This window comes from Aulonocara stuartgranti, assembly GCF_965226115.1.
Source record: "Aulonocara stuartgranti genome assembly, chromosome: 20".
NCBI classification, from domain to species: Eukaryota; Metazoa; Chordata; class Actinopteri; order Cichliformes; family Cichlidae; genus Aulonocara; species Aulonocara stuartgranti.
The window spans coordinates 22,627,484-22,644,650 of NC_138956.1; the positions used below are offsets into that span (position 1 = coordinate 22,627,484).

General features: G+C 40.3%; 1 protein-coding gene across 3 annotated transcripts in view; it reads left to right on the forward strand.

The window, feature by feature from the left end:
* The window catches only part of scube3 (signal peptide, CUB domain, EGF-like 3), a 74,908-nt gene that overhangs the window by 40,565 nt on the left and 17,176 nt on the right, over positions 1–17,167 (forward strand). For 2 of the 3 annotated variants that reach the window (XM_082517802.1, XM_082517804.1), the window contains 3 exons: positions 3,308–3,457; positions 4,901–5,017; positions 10,773–10,820. In XM_082517802.1, coding sequence (XP_082373928.1) covers positions 3,308–3,457; positions 4,901–5,017; positions 10,773–10,820 — 315 coding nt within the window. The remainder of the gene's footprint in view (positions 1–3,307; positions 3,458–4,900; positions 5,018–10,772; positions 10,821–17,167) is intronic. The other variant, XM_082517803.1, reaches the window with a different exon arrangement.

Here is a 17,167-nt window from a genome sequence, read left to right on the forward strand (position 1 = left end):
TATTTACAAATGTGCATTCAGTGATTGTTTTAGAGCTATCCCACCCCTGAATATGATCCGACATAATGCCATTATTTATTATTTATTATTATTATTATTATTATTATTATTATTATTATTATTATTATTATTATTATATTCTGCTAATCATAGATCAGAATAAGTTCACATGTTCAGAAAAAAAGGGGATGTCACAGGGGAAAAAAGGCTCTCTTTGTACACAAGCAACCTTGTGGCAACGGTGGCACGGTGGTTAGCACTGTTGCCGCACAGCAAGAAGGTCCTGAGTTCAATTCCACCATCAGGCCGGGGTCTTTCTGTGTGGAGTTTGCATGTTCTCCGTGTGTTTGCGTGGGTTCCCTCCTGGTACTCCGGCTTCCTCCCACCGTCCAAAGAAATGAATTAATAATTAGATGTTGGATATGCCTTCTTTTTATAGAGAGTATATTTCCTCTAAATCCCTCGCTATCCCTTCAACATCTGCTGTTGCTCCTAATGCGTTATTTCTAGTAATGAACTAAACCAGTGGTCCCCAACCCCCGGGCCTCGGACTGGTACCGGTCCGTGAGTCGTTTGGTACTGGGCCGCGAGAGTTGATGCTCAGGTGTGAAATGTATCGTTTTCAGGGTTTTTATCGGTTTTCAGCGTTATTTAGTTATCGTTTTTATCGTTTACTCGGTTTTCCTTGGTCTTTTCATGTGTGTTATGAATAAATTTTCTTTTTTTCGGTACCGGTACTAGTTTTATTTTGTTGTATTTATCCGCGACACCTTAAAGGCCGATCCATGAAAATATTGTCGGGCATAAACCGGTCCGTGGCGCAAAAAAGGTTGGGGACCGCTGAACTAAACGTTTGGTATTGAGGTCACAAATTGTTGTAATAGAAAAAACTAGGGTTATTTCATTTTCTTTAATTTCTGTGTTTTCTTTTCTTGCACAAAATACCTATCCTGAAATATTTCCTTTTTGAAAATGCCTATCCTGTTTGAGCTTGGGTGAAAAACCATCACATCTTGAGTGTCTCCTGCTCTGTTCCAAGACTTTAGACTCTATTTCCTGTCCAGTTTTCTGCCTATAAAGTGTCCTGTGATAGTTTTTATTACTTTCTACATATAGAGTAATGTTTTATGGCTCAGCACATTGTGTTAGTGGATGATGGCATGTGTGTTTCTTTTTTTTTAAGTCGTATTATTTCTCTTCTTTGCTTTCCTGTCCAACTCCATATAAAAGCATGTTTTTCTTTCTGCTTCCCATCATTTAGTAATGATAAAAACTGGAGGCTTTTGGCAGCAAGTTAGAAGAAAGTGCACATGGTGGATGATAGGTGAGACTAGCCTGGAGAAAAGGGCCATTGTGTCAACACTTTGCCTTTTATTGGTCCTCAGAGAGTCGAAGGCCTAGGTTCTGGCCCCAACCTGACATGTTATTGATGGATGGGTCTGTAGCATTGGGGTAGAGGGGCTGCATAAAAATGAAGGGAGAGTGAAGTGAGGTTTGGGATTCATAATACAACCTTAGTAAATAATCTTTGGTCCATTTGGGAGTAGCTGGAAATTCAATCCTTTGTTAAGTTCAGAGCGGTATGTTTCTTGCTCTGGCCTCAGATAGACGCAGTCAAGAAAGGGGACCATTGAATTCCATATCCTACTTAAATATCCACATGACTCACGGGGAAATTTGCAGTGCTTTAAAGCAGCTGCTCTATTGATGCTCATTCATGTTCACTTCGCTCAGCCGTGCCCTTTTTCCTTTTGGCTCAGTGTTTGTTTAGCGCCGAGTCTTTGTGCTCCCGGGAAAGCTGTTGTTGCAGTTGGTGTCTAATAGTTCACCCTGTCTGCCAGAACATCAACAGCTCAGACAGGAAAGTCTGAGAGGATTGCATGACCTTGTGACACTTGTTGACAGACTTAAAGTGATGGACAGTATTTAACAAGGGGGTCAGAATTGTCTATCACATTCACGTTGTCAGCTCCTTGAGGCAAAGAGAGACTCGGAATGGATTCCTGACAACAGCCATGAGTGGAAATGTATAAAATAAGAGGGTACTTCTTTTTGGCAAAACATCTGGAAAACAAAAGGGCATAATCAGGGGAGGTTATTGTGGCAGACAAATGGGTAGTTAGGGACAGAATAATGTAAAAACTTGTTCTGTCAAACTGAGATTGCCTTCTCTTTATAACCCCTGAGGCAGGAACAAGGAGTTTACTATATGACAGCATATAGCTGGCAAGACTCTACATACACTCTACAAAACTGAGCCTCTACATTTCCAGTGTTCAGGAAGAGTGCACAAGGTTATATGTTCTTTACTAGCTGTTGACACTTACATGCACATATGCAAATGCATCAATATATAGCAAAAAGTTGGCTAATTAAAAAAGTTAGACCTCCAAACACCCTTCAGCGTGACAGCAGATTTAATGAGACATTAATGGAGATGTCTTTTGCTCACTGCCTCCCTGTACCCCAGGAAAGGAAAGGGAAAGGAAAGGATGGAGATCTGTTTGGTTTTTAATGAGCCTGAGAGCTGAGGTTTGTCACTGCATCTGTAGTGGAGGAAAGGTTTCACAACGAATAAGTCGAATATCAGTCGTATTCTGCAAAGATGTCAGCTTTATGCAGAGAGCACTGCACCATTTGTGTTATAATTTATGACACGAGGGATGGAAATGTATGCTGGGTGTCTGTTGTGCCCGTTCATCAACCATTTATACATCACACTGAAATGACGCATCATTGTGTGTCATGTTAAGTAAAGCTTTAAATGATGAAAGGCACTTTTTTCAGTGTCTTTTATTTTGTGTTGTATGTGGGGTTTTGTCGTGCTCTTACTGAAGTGCTTCAACCTTGATGACTCATGAAAATGTGCACTGACACCCCTCCTTTAGCGCAATCCCTTTTGATCTCAGTCTCAACAGGGAGAATTTAACCAAGAAGGGTTTTTCATTGTGTTCTTTTCTTTATGGGGGATTACCTCAATTAAAATTACAGGTCTACGGGATCAGCTCCTGCTGGGAGTTTTATCCTTTCTGCAGGCAGCCTCCTTTTTATAGCCTGCATGTTCCAACAAGGGCCTGAGTCTTTGTAAAGGGGTAACTGGGCATATCAGTAACCACCAGTAGGCACATGAGGCACTGAAGGGTAGAATGTGTGCAAGGCATCTGAGCAAGGCTTTTCCACCCCACTTATGTCTTCTGTGTTTTCTAATTAAAAGTCAAATTCTTAGTTTAGTCAGTGATCTCTGGCTTTAGAAAAATTGTCTGTTGGGCAGTTGCGATTAAAATTCTGTCTAAAACTTCCTTCGTAGTGCAACCAGATGGCACAAAAAACGAGGGACCCACCTGTATGGACAAGAATCATGGGTGTGCACACATCTGCAGGGAAACGCAGAAGGGTGGCATCTCCTGCGAGTGTCGACCGGGATTCCAGCTCACACGTAACATGAAGGACTGCAAGCGTAAGTCGTCTCAACCTGAAGCATTTTTAGTTACTCCCTCTATTAAAGACATACGCGCGCGCGCGCACACACACACACACACACACACACACACACACACACACACACACACAGGGAAACACGTCAGAAGGATGGTTTATAGGTTCCTCATGAAAAGGTGATTGGGTTGGAAACTAGCCGATTATGGATAATTGCACTCATTCCACAAATGCCTTCCATCACATTTGAAGTTGGCAACTGACATTTATGTTGCATTACCAAGCCGTGACTAATCTTCGGAATAGTCCTTGTAAAGAAAAACATGTTTATCAGATGAGTAGCAATCATTTACACAACCGGGGCAAGCATGTGGAGGTTACTCGAAGGGGACTGCTCTGACGGACAGTGCACACTTCCTGTTGCTGTGCAACCGAGATCATCCTGTCAGAGCTGGGGCCAGGGCTGATGGGGGATTTGTCTGTGTTTGGATAAGGATTGGAGAAGTGTTATTCTATAGTTTTTCTGTGACAGCCCAGGAAAAGGGCAAAAGGCGCAGGGATGGTAGGGTGCAGACAGGATGGCGGTAGAAGCCTAGGCTCGCTCGTGCTCTTTTTCACTCTGTCATCACAGGTGTGTTAAAAGTGCCAAACTTAACGCTCCCCTCGCCTGAACGCAGAAACTTCGACCGGAAATTTTACTTAGTACTTATGAAATGTCATTACGTGTATAGTGTTTTAATGACTTTAAAGCTTTTGCATATTTTGTAGAATGAATGAAAAGGATTAAAGCTCAGCTGCTTGCTCGTTGAGTGTTGGTGAGTTTAAAAACGTGACCTCTCCAACTCCAACCTTCAGTGTAGTCAGGAGGATAAAAAGATTAAGTGGGAGATATAAATTAATTAACCAAGAGGAGTTTATTTAATTAACATGGATTCAGAACCTGAGGTGGGGAATATGGAAATCCATACACGCTCTACCTAGTATTATGCTGCACAGATTTTGACCTTAATCTAAGTCCAGGTGTAAATAGCACTGAATAAACAAAGACGATGCTGTTGGATGTCTAGAGGTTGCATTAGTTTTCAGAGCTCTTATTGCGCTGTTAGCGTCTTATTGTACAATTTCTGAGGTTAAACGATAATCATGGTAGCTCCAAGCGCCATTCTTGCCTCTGTAATCATTTCAGTTTTCAGCTCACCTCGAGAAACTCCATCGGAAACATTACTCTGTGCACATTTTAAAGAGGGCTAAACTGAGCCTGCAGTGTTTACGTCACAGAGCATATGGCCCAGAGAAAGAGTGTGTGTTAGATTGTCCCATCTAAATGTGCATATTTTGTTTTCGTGTCATGCCATCTCTCCCCCTCTGTTTCCTCTCTCCTCTCCACACTGACTTTCAAATGAATAACTTAGACTGTGCGTAATCCTCAAAGTACCATTTGTGTTAACTACGTGTCCTTTCCCAGTGACGTGCAACTACGGTAATGGGGGTTGCCAGCACATCTGTGAGGAGACTGACCAGGGCCCCAAGTGTTCTTGCCACATGAAGTTTGTCCTGCACAGCGATGGAAAGACTTGTGTAGGTGAGTCATCTCACCCCAATGCAGCTACCAAGGGGAAGAAATAATAGTTTTTGAATGAGAAAATGTGAAATTACAAATGATTAGCTTGGCACCCAATTTCCCACAGCAAATTTAATTAACGTTTGAAATGAGTTTTATGTGATAAAATGCAAGTTGAGAAACAGGCCTCGTTAAAATAACTGTATCCCTGAGCCTTTCTCTTGATCTGTGACATGCAAGGACAAAAGGCTACCACCCACTGTGCTTTTCCCTCTCCTACTGCTGCTCCAGTAACCTCTCAGCCCCTGCATCTGCCTTGGCTTCTCCTCTTCCTTTTTACTGGACACTGTGCCTTTTCCTCTGTTTTTCTCAGCCATGTCAGACACACACCTTCTATTAGCCCTTGGGTCATTTCCTCCACTGCTTCCCATTGGGGATTAACTCAAACGCCTGACCTAACCTTCCACTGGCATTTATCAGTGTTTGCCTCAGTTGACTTATGTTGAGTAAAAATCATTCAGCTACTCAGGCATATTGAGCTGTTGTGAAGGGCAGTTTTAAATCAGATGGGAGCTGTGAGTTGCAGAAGAGTCGAAGCGCAGGTCTATGTAAACATGTATCTAGCCTAGCCATGCAGAAATGCACAGATTTTTCATCAGCAACCATGGAACATTAAAAACTTGTTCAGGTGTAAATCTGAGACTGACTGCTGCTGCAGAGAGACCTTTTATTTTATCCACCTATTTAACCAGAGTGTCATTAATAGTTTCTGTTTACACTACAAACCCATTTAGGACAAATTTTTGTAATTGGAGCCTAAGTAATTTGGATGAGGCGTATTCCTATGAAGAAAAGCATGTTTAGGTTCGCCTGCAGAGCAGACTGGTGAGGCGATTGCTCGGTTTCGGTGGCTGCTAAGTCTGAGAGCCTGGTTTGGGTAGTGGCTGATCATTTCAGTGTTTCTGGATCTCCTTTAATACCGCAGCCCTGATGAGAGCCAGACCTGTGTCAAGGTCTGGTCAGCCAACCTGTCATTATTGCTGTACTGTCCTAGGCCAAGAGGATGCCACAAAGTCGTCCGCAACAAAATTATACGTCTTTACCAGTCTTATTCAAGGCAGAAAGAAATTTACATTTGGTTTGCCAGATTAGGAAGCAGTCAGCCAGTTAAAATCTCTGATTTCCCCCCACAGACTCTGGAGTTACAGTGGTGGAGAGAGGGCACAGGGGCGCTTCTTTTGACAAACTCCATAATAGAGAATAAAACCTCAATAAAACAAACACTCTGCATCGTGAACCACAGGCGAGAGAGTGATTGACAAGAAGGTTGGAAGCTATTCAATGAGGCACTGCTGCTATGCACTATAAGTAACTCTGTGGGGGTTTCTAAGACAATGAAAGATTCATAAATAAATTGAATAATACAATAACTTTATCCCTCCAGTGAAAACAAAACGCAATAAATACAGCTCTGCTTTTAAACAGAATTTTCAAAAAAAAAAAATTTTCAGTGTATAAAAGCAAAAAATCTGCCTTTGAGCCAGTGGATCAATTTAAATTCTAAATTAATATTACAATATTGTATTGTTTTTAACATCGTTGTTCTTAAAGTCAGAAAAAAGGGCGCACTGGGTTTATTGTGTTTTTCCATGTCTGCATGACATGCAGCGATAATACCCTTTCAGCCAACGCATTCAGCAATAGTAAATGATTTATAGACAGTAGAGGGTATCCATAGAAACAGCACAACGTGAAAATACACGCCTGTTTAGCCTCACTATTGATTGATTTAGTCTCCTCATACTTCATCCAAAAGCAACAGCAAAGTAAATTATTGCAAAGCAGCTTTTGCCTTGTCAGTGGCTTTGTTGTTAGGCAGGTGGGCTCTTTCAGTATGCTTTACCTTCACTCTTTAGTCTATTTTCCCAGGTGTTTCATACGAGTTCTGCACATTTTCATTCATTTTTGTGATGAATCTCCCTCCCTGTGCTTAGTGATGCATTTTGTAATAATGCACCATATGCCTTTCTATTTGGAAGTGTTTGTTCTTTATCCCTCTGTTCTCACCTCTGATGATGCTCTAGCTGAAAATGTTTGTATCAGGAAGGCTGACGGGTGGCACACATCCCCTCTCACTCACACATACACTAACACACGCTCCTTAAAGTCAGATTTTTCACAACAGTTCTAGAAAACCCGTTTTCTTCACGGTCTTTGTATCAAGTGAAGTCCAGGTATCGGAAAGGAGCGGCCATCATGTGGAAGCATTCATGATGTTAGCACAGCAAATCATAAACATCCACAAATCGCAGTCAGATGCAGACATGCTCAGGAGTTCAATCATCTGAAGAGTTGTCCACACTACGTAAGACACACGCACGCACACAAAGAGAGTTGAGAGATGCATTTTATAATACAAAGTGAAAGCTATACAAACAACCACACAAACATACAGTACATATCCTGCATGCATGCATCACATGCATGTAAACACATGCAGTATTCAGGCACATGCCCATAACATAAACACATTGCTCTCATTTCGGGTGGTCTGCGGTGTATTCAGACGTGTCTCGCTGTGCCCTGTCCTCTGTGCGCTGAGAATTACTGTTTCTGGATGCTGCATGTTGGGATTGGGACACATTGGTGGAACCATGGCTCTAGGTGTGAAGTCTGCATGCTTTACAGTGTTACAGTTTGACTTGTGCATCTAACATCTACTTCTTCATCTGGCACCTTAAAAGGGCTGTGGACTCTAGAGTGACCAATTCAGAGAATACCTGCTTTAATTACAGGGGTGTGCGTGAGTGATTTAAAATAATTCATGCAGGGATAAGAGTCAAAAATCTTCCTGCAATTTTAGTCTCAGACAGCCATTTTCTATTCGGCAATGTGCACCCAGTCCTCCACCCTAGCTATATCATGGGTGAGTGTGCATGGACTGCATACTAAAATGTGTGCCTGTAGTTGAGTGTGAAGTTGAAGCTAAATATACACTCAGACGACTGTAGAAATGGCATTCGCTGAGCAAGTTTTGCTGGAGCAGTTTGTTGAAGTAAAAGCCAGTCAATTAAAAGTCATAATTTGACATAAATTACAGAGGAGATGAAAACAAAAGGACAGTAATGCTTTCTGAAATTATTTTTATTGGCACCACATAAATTAAATGGCTAGGCCACTGACAGTGTTTAGAGACTTGACTTAACAGCCTAACAACATTAATTCTGAAATGATCTGACCATAAAAGACCCTATAAAGTGCAGAAATGAATCTGGCTGTCCCTGACTTTCAGCTTGCGGCACTAACCACCACTCGCTGTCTGTCTGTCAAGGCTCACAGTGCTCATACTAACTAGCAAAAGCCTCATCTCACACACAAACGATCCTGCTGCCTTTTCTTTGCGCTATGTGGAATATGTATTTGCATGAGTGCATGTTGCAAGGTAACACTTTTGCCTTGAAATGTCACCCTTTAATTTAGAGCAAGAACTTTCATTATCAGTTTGTTGACAGGATTTGGAAATGATTAATCTGTTTGTTCATTTGTTACCAGCGAGCGCCTGTTTTCTTTTGCAACAGCATAATGTCATTCTCTAATGTCATTATCACCTTCCAGCATAAATGAACATTAATGATTTGTTTAATGCAAGAGAGGCAGTCCCTTATCATCCATGCAATCCACCTTATTCCCTACTCCATGATGCTTTTCATTAATTCTCGTTATTCATTTCACTGAACTGGTTTCTGTATGAGTTGGTGAGTGTTCTGAAGCCTTCTGGAAATATATAACGTGTGAGCACAACCTGTCACTCGGTAAATGGGATAATGTGAACATACCTCAGCCTCCTACTACCCAGCGATAGTTGGATGACCTGAAAAAGTGGCCTTGTAGCATTTTTCTGACATGCTGCGGAGATCAGAAACAAGTTGTGCCGTTTGTGGCTGTGCCAACTATCAGGCTAAGCTCAATGTGTGCTGAGGCAACAGTGTGTCAAACCTGAAAAATGAAAAGCATTTATTCAGTAACGGTTTTCATGACCTACGTTTAAAAAAATAAAAATAAAAAAAATAAAAAAATAAATACCAAAACATCCAGCTCTCAGTTGACTTTTCCACTGTGTCTGCTTTCAAATACACAAGATTGTGTTCCATGCCATTAATAAAATATGCCCATCTTTATCAAGGTAAAAACAATCCCCTCCATTAACTGTGCAGCAGGAGAATGGTGGTAAAGGCCATGTCTTCAGGGTGTTCCCCTCCCCCATCCCTCTGTAAAAGAAGAAATAAAGAAAGAAACAAACACATTTCCCATTAAAGGTGTTAGGCTGTCTTCACACAGTATTTATTTTCCAGTAAGAATGGATTGGGAAACAGAGTTACCATGATGCTGGGAATAAGGTGCAGAGCATCAAATTAGTTCTCATTTTGCATAGCCAGCTCACTGCTGCTGGCAACTCGTCAAATAATGATGATTTTTCAGGACCCATTTTGGTCACATTTTAAAGGGCATAAATTGAAGCCAGTGACAAAGTGCCATAAGTCTACTGTTTCTAATCACCAGCAGGGGGCGACTCATTTGATTGCAGAAATGTCCAAATAAATAAACATCATCCTTGTCAAAATTCATTTATGACCTGAGTAGAGTTTTTCCTGATGAGTTTATGGTGATGGAGACTGAAATGCCCAAGCGGAGTCTTCCAAAGCAGAACGGATACTTCAGTCTGGATACATCCATCATTTATGTACAGTCTATGGGCCATTTTGTTTTTTTTAAATAAATTTGTTATAATTTGATTTGATTTATTTTCCCCCTGTAGCTTCTTGGCAATGATAGGGCAATAAACTTGGCTTATGGGTTAGGGTTAACTAACCAAGGTTAGGAAAAGATGATGGTTGGTGATTAAAGGTTAAAATACAGTGTTTTGCAAAATTGCCAAAAGTTCAAAGGCAAACTTTTCCTGTCTGCAAAAAGCATCTCTGCTTCTTGGTTACATCAGTTTTTCATTCTGCGACAGTAACAATGCCAACAGAGCACATTTGCCTACAGTTTAATGGCGTCTACTTCAGACCAGTTTCAGACAAGACAGTGTTTTTGTCTGGCCACTCATCAGATTTTGCAATTATAGTCATAAAATATATATTTTTTTGTGTGACTGAGAGACACAACAGACTAGGTACTGTTCCGTGATCAGTCATGCTTGCAGTTTTTCCACAACATTTGTGATGTCATTAGGGAGCAGGGCATATGCTTGCTATTTTGGGGGAAGGAATGTAAAAAAATAAAAAGTGACGTTAATGACACTGGCTTGTCTATGGTGTTACACCATTTGGCAGTTCCACTTTGCTACACCACCAACCTAATTCCTCTTTTGCTTCATTATATTTAGTTTTTCAATGACTGGTGTAGATTTGTGCTCATATTACAGAAATAACTCAACAGTCATAGAGATTTAAGACACATTTTTCAGGATAAAATGATCTTCTGTACAGTTTGGGCCATAATACAGTTGATACGATGTAGCCTAAACCAGACATAAGAAGGTGAGGAACCTATCGAAATCTTTCAGATTACCCTCTGTATTAAAAAATGACAGAATGACACTCGGTGCATTAAAATGTGACATTAATGGGTCTTAACAAAGTGTCAGTATGTGACGAGTCAGGAGTGAGAACTGCTTGGTGTAAGACACAAATCCTTTGTGGTTTAAATGTACATAGAACTAAAGTGGTGTTTTAACTGTGTGTGTGTGTGCATGCGTGTGTGTACGTGCATGCAGGGGAGAGGAGTGTCCAGTCCCAGGCAGCCCCACAGCTGTTCCCTAATGGTAAATATGTGCTCCTCTGACTCCTCTCTCTCTGGGGGTATGTAGGTGTGGTGAATAGTGGAGGCTAACCTAGAAGACACTGATCAGGCCCTTCCCCTTACCACATCGTCCCTTTGACCCTTGACCTAATCACCTTCCTCTCCTTTCTGTGAATGCCCTCTCAATAACACCCACTGCCTGTGTCAAACCACTCCTTTTCAAAACACAGCTGCAAACAGGGAGCCACTGACCAGCAGTACGAGCAAGATACAAAATTATAGAGATACAGAAAGGTGGTTAATATTTGCCACCTTCCAGTATTGTAGCTTTTGCTCTGCTATATTTATCTGATGCTTCCAACAACTGATATGCTTATAAATTATGAGGCGCTACAATCGGGAAATTTCCCCTCGGTAATTCTCAAATGGTTTCATTAAGAAGTTAATAACCGGCAGATTTTCTATTTCCTTTTTATGCCAAAATGAAAACCCATATAATGCTGCTTTTGGGTGAAGCAAAACATTCTCCATGAAGCAGCATTCTCGATGAAATGTTAACCATCTAATTATATCTAACCTAATTATATAGTATATGATGATAAATCACACATGGGGACAATTTTTTTCCATATAATCAGTAACTTAAAGTCTAGAGTACAGAGTTTGGGGAATTCTAATAAGCCTGAAAGGCAATATTTGGTATGATCACATTTATTCTCTGAAGCAAGCCATCTTTAATTTCTTTAAGTAGTCTTTAAGGATAATTTTCCAGGCTTCGTTAAAGATGTTCAAAGCGTTTCTATGGATGTTGGCTGCCTTTTGCTCAGTTTTCTGTGAAGATGATCCCATAATGTTGAGGTCCGGCCTCTAGAGAGGCCAATCCATAACTGATTGTATTCACCTGTGGGTTCCCCCCCCCCTCTCCCAGTATGCTTTTACTGCACTGGCAGTGTGTTTGGGATCAATGACAGGCTGAAAAATTAAGACAGATGACAATGTTGCAAGGTAACACAGCTGCAACCACCCTGTTTTAAAGATGGCTGCAACGCGCTGTTGTATCTCTTTCTGGGGGGGTGGCAAAAATACTATTTGTGTACCTAATTGGACATACAGTCAGCCTTTCTCCCTTTTTGCCTTCCTTACGAATGGCTTCTTGACAGTTAGCCTTCCACTGAAACCATTTTTGATGAGACGTCAGTGAACAGTAGAAGGATCAGCTGAAGTGCCAACTGCATCTTGGGTATAGGTGTTTGATAATCCCCCCGTTGGTGCAAAAATACTATTTTACACCTGTCAAACTAAGTTATCTGTGGCATTTTAAAAAAAAATAGCAAATTGTATGTTTTTGTGACAGGCTGCTAGGAATAATAAGCAATAGCAGCCTAATAATAAATGAAAATACAATGTAAAATTGTGTCTTCGCTAATTTTTCTGTGATGTGTAGACACAACACTGGTTTATTCCTTTGATCGCTTGCCTTTTTATTCTTGAATAATTCATAGGTCGGTGTTTAAGTGGCCTAACAAACAGCCAAAAATAAAAGTAAAAATTCCTCTGAAAATGGTTAGGTACAAGAACTGGAGTGAGTATGAGTTCAAAAGCAGTCAATCTCCAAAGGCAAACTTTGAAAGGCCTTCAGAAAGAGTGAACTATTTATTCGTTCACAGTACTGTACCAGCACAAATGCAAGTAGTCTTTTTTTAAAACTCCAAAACATCAAGAGCACAGACCAAAGACTTTGTCTTTATTTGTATTTTAATGTGAGTGAAATTAAGCTTGCAATTTTTCCAAACACTCAGCTTTGGTGTTCCCGAACTCCATGACCACGGCCTATTAGGGAGCCAATAACGTGTCCGTGATTCAGCACTGCTTCATACAAAAGATAAAACACAGAACACTCCCCAACTTGATTTTTCATACACATGTAAACTTGTGTCTAAAATTGCTGAAAATGATCAATTGCAGTGTTTCTTTTTCTACGTTGTGGCCAAAAGTAATTTGTTCCACTACATTTGCTGTAAAATGAACAATGGAACACGTGTCGAGGGGAAAGCAGGCAATCGGTATTGTACCTTGATAATATCACTAATGCAATTCATCCCAATTTCCGGGACGAGCTGTGTTTTAATACAAATGCAGGCAAGGATGCCAGGAAAAATAAACTCATAAATCTGTGAAGACATATCAAACCTTGATACATCAAAGAGATTTACGATTTAATTACACCATGTAAGAAACTGAGGGAGAAGGCTTGTTCTCAGAGGAGTAGGAGCCCGTTCAAGGTAAGAAGCAAACCGGGAGTGTTTTAAGTTACTAGTTGTTGCTGTTGTATGTACACGAACACAGAGTTCCTCACACTCTCCAGTATAACAGTCTGACCTATATTAAGATATTTGTGTCCCAGTTTCAGGGTTCTTTCTTTTCTTGAAATGGAGACATACGCAGCCAGAAACATATTTTTGCATGCTGCTTAAAAGGTTTGTCTCCTAATTTTCTCTGTCACTGTACCACTTTGTGGTTGCAAATCCAGAACTTTCTCGAGACGCCAGAACTTTTACAGCCTTAGTTTTATTTTCTTATTGTGGGCTTTATTTTACTGAGAGAGCGCTCCCCTAATGTGAGAAACCCTGTACCATGTGAGTAACTTTCCTCTGGCTGCATGGTTTTCTGCTTGTTCGTCCACCTGACAATCAGCGATCAACACCAAAGCGGGCTTCGCCTTGTGCGTTTTGCTAAATTCTATCCCCTCATCCTTTGATGTCTTTTGTTTGCAGTCGTCATAAATGTCTGATGACAAGCTGTAACTGAAGACGTGCTACAGCTAAAATCATGTGGCTTCTGTTAAAAGCTTGTGTACACTGGCTGAAGCTCTCTGTATGAGATATAATACAGAGGCCCAGCATCAGAGCAAACACCCTGCAGATTATAATGAAGGATATTTAGAAAAGTCAGCCCACTGTTACTGTAATTGCCTCTCCCAGCCCAGCGCACTGTAGATGTGGCTGGTGTGCATCCAAATCACACAAACCGACAAACATACCAGAGTGCGCGTCTCTCCCCTCTCTTCACAAAAACCATAATGTCAAAAATATTTCTTTGCTCTCTTAACACATGATCATTACAGTTTGGTGAAATGGCCGCCTGACTAAGCGTTTTGGAGGCATGTCCTGACAGCGTCTTGTCGTCTCGTCTGCCAACCGTCTCTGCTCGCACTTTGCAATTATGCGAACCCACAGTGTTACACGCGCAAGTCTGGGTTGTGACTGGGGTATCGTATCGTGAGCCATCATTCTCCTGCAGAGGATCAGAGGCAGCATCGCTCTGATTTACTGACTACAAAGAGAAGACATAGTAATGGAAACGCATTCAAAAAGAAATTCCACCTCAGTCTTATTTAAGAAAAATAAATTGTTATAAAGATTTATAAGAATTCTTTCATTTCGTTCTTAGGTTCAGGTTCACGTTGCCTCATTTGTAGTCCTAAGTAGATCTGGCCTGCAGTAAGTGAGTCATCCATCCTCGAATGAATAAATATATATATATATATATATATAACTAAGATGATGGGCAACAGATAAGCGTAACTCAACATAAAGAGAGAGAGATGAAGAAATGATAATGGAGAATTTACACAGCATCAGGTAGATGGCAAAACCATTTTTTTTTCTTCTTCTTCTCTGAATGATGGCTAATTAGAAACTGAAACTCTATATAAAGGGTGCAAGTCATCAAGTAAAATCAAACCAGCCAGCTGCTGTAATCTATCCATACCAGGGTTGCTGGGTTCAGCTGTGGCTCACCAATAAGCCTGTTAGACCATTTAACAGTTTTACTGAGTGAGTTTCTGTTCTTTAAAGATAAATATCCAAACCACGAGACCAAGAAAAGATGGTTTGGTCTCAGTGAAAGCATGATAACATGAAATGGTTGTTGTTTTGTCAAAAGTTTATCGAAGTTTCTTCAAACATGACGGATGCTGGTGCCCGTTTTAACACATAACTCCACAGTTTGCTTCAAAGTTCAGTCTTTATAAGACTGAATGCATTCTCCAGTCTGTTTCTAAATGGACCTGATCTCTTTTGTACGTACATTTTCTTAAATCAGTGATCATTTCTTTTGATTTAAATACGTCTAATTGAAGGTAGGATTTGTCTGACCCTTTAACAAACTCATCATGGCTGCTCTCATTATCCTGGGGCGGACTAAAGATAACAGAGCCATCTGCATACTTTAAAATGGTTCTGTTTTCAGACAAGATAAATGATAAAGGTGAAAGCGCACATCCCAGCGGGGAGCCAGTCGAGGAGCAGACCTGATTGGCTACGCTCGGCTCTGCTCTTCCAGGATAAACTATTGAGACAAGTGGAATAGTCAAGAAGTCAAAAATCCAACCCATGAGACTGAAAACTGTTTTATAAGCCTTTTGATTAAAATATGAGGCTGAATCTTGTCGACAGAAGTACCTTTCCCTCTAAATGTTTTAGCAGTTAAGTTCAACAGGTTTACCGTGGCATCTTCTATTCCTCTATATGGCTTCTAAGCGAACAGGGGATCCAGGCACATGCTTGGTCTTCTTTAAAATCTCTGACTTGCCAGAGAGTGATTGGCAAAGCAATCTTCAAGTCCTTCTAAATGATGGAGAGAATTTGGATGAAAAAGCCTAATCGGTTTTTTTATTACCGCTCACGTGAAAGTAAACAATTACACCACAATGTTGGAGACGATGCAGGCAAAGGGATTTTTATTTTTTATTTTTTGGTCATGCATAAAACTACAGCTGTTCTGGGATAACATTCTTCTCATTTTTGAGCATGTATTTGTATATTCTTAATAATCCCAGAGTAATGTTTTTGTTTCTGACCGATACTTGCTATGATCGAAGGAAGGGTATACCTCTCCTCAAAGTTTTGACTGTTGCATGTAAAAGGGCCGTAACAGGAAACTGGCAAAAATGTGATGCTCCGAGGACAGATCAGTGGCTGGAAACAGTAGAAGAAATGCATTCCACTGGAAAAACTGACTAAAGAAGGAAACCCATAGGACGATGTAATAATGGACAAAATGGTATGTCAATAAGTCAAAATCTGCCAAAGGCCTAATTTTTTATAAAAGTCTAACCCTATTAGACCTCAGTACTACTGTATAAACATTTATTTACCTTGGCAGATGGCTTCTTTTTCCTGGTCTCACCAAGTGCTTGCTGAATGGTTAATGTGTAAAATATTGAAAGATTTCTTGTAAAGTGATCTGAGATGACTAATGTTAGGATTTGGTGCTCTATAAATTGAATTAAATTAAATCTTAAATGTGATTCAGTAATGTCATTTACATAGGAAAAGCAAATACTAATCAAAGTTTGGTATTTTTAGCAGACGTTATTATGTTGCAGAATGTACTGAAGTGAGCAGTGGTGAGTTTTATTGGTTACATTTTCATCTTTTACACGACTCCGCTCCAAAAACTATGACAAAAACACATGTAGGGTTTTGTATTGGGTAGAGGGCTTACTTGACAAGGATTATAGCAAAATTATTTGTCATCCAAGAAACCCTGTAGCAGACTTCATGTCAGCATACAGTACAGCAACAGGCAGATGTTGAAGCCAGCAAGCAGGCTGAAGAATAGACTATATATAGTCAGGTTTATATAATGAGTCACAAGTATAGCTAAATGTCAACCATCCTTTATAATGGTGTTTAGCATTTAGACCTAGTCATTTCAATGTCAAAATTCTTATTTTTTTTTAAACCTTGTTTTTATGGCTTCATCTGAACTGACATTTATTCCAAGCTTGTCCTAGTATATTGATACAGCGTGTCTAGCCTTGAGCGATGGCATTCACTTGTGTGTTGTGTGTTTTTTCCAAGAAACGGCTGTAAAACACTAAATTACATCACTTTTAGCACCTGTTTTGCTTTGATGCATCATTCTAGTCTCTAACTGAGATTTTAATTTGAGAGAAGTTTGATTATGGCTGTTGCAGTTTATATTGAGGGAGTTTTTTAATTTTAGAACTGACAAGGGTAAGTGTTTCCCAAAGGGTTGCTTGTTCTTCATTTAACAAAATAAGAAATAACAGCTACATTCCCTTTTTAGTGGCGTGTGTTAGCTGCCATCGTCTTACCAGTGTGAAGTCCTAGACTATTCCAGCTGTGCTGGGCTGCCAGCCAACATCCCACTGCCCATTAAAAAGAAGTGATGAGATGTGTACATGACTGGTTTCTTTACAGAAAGTTAAAGTGATAGCTGTTGTTTTATTATTTTTTTGTTGTTGTTCTGAAGTGTGTGAGCCCATCTATAAGGATGCCAAAAGTAGTAGGCATCCACTGATCTTGGATGTTAGAGCGACTCTGTCTTGTACGGTTACTT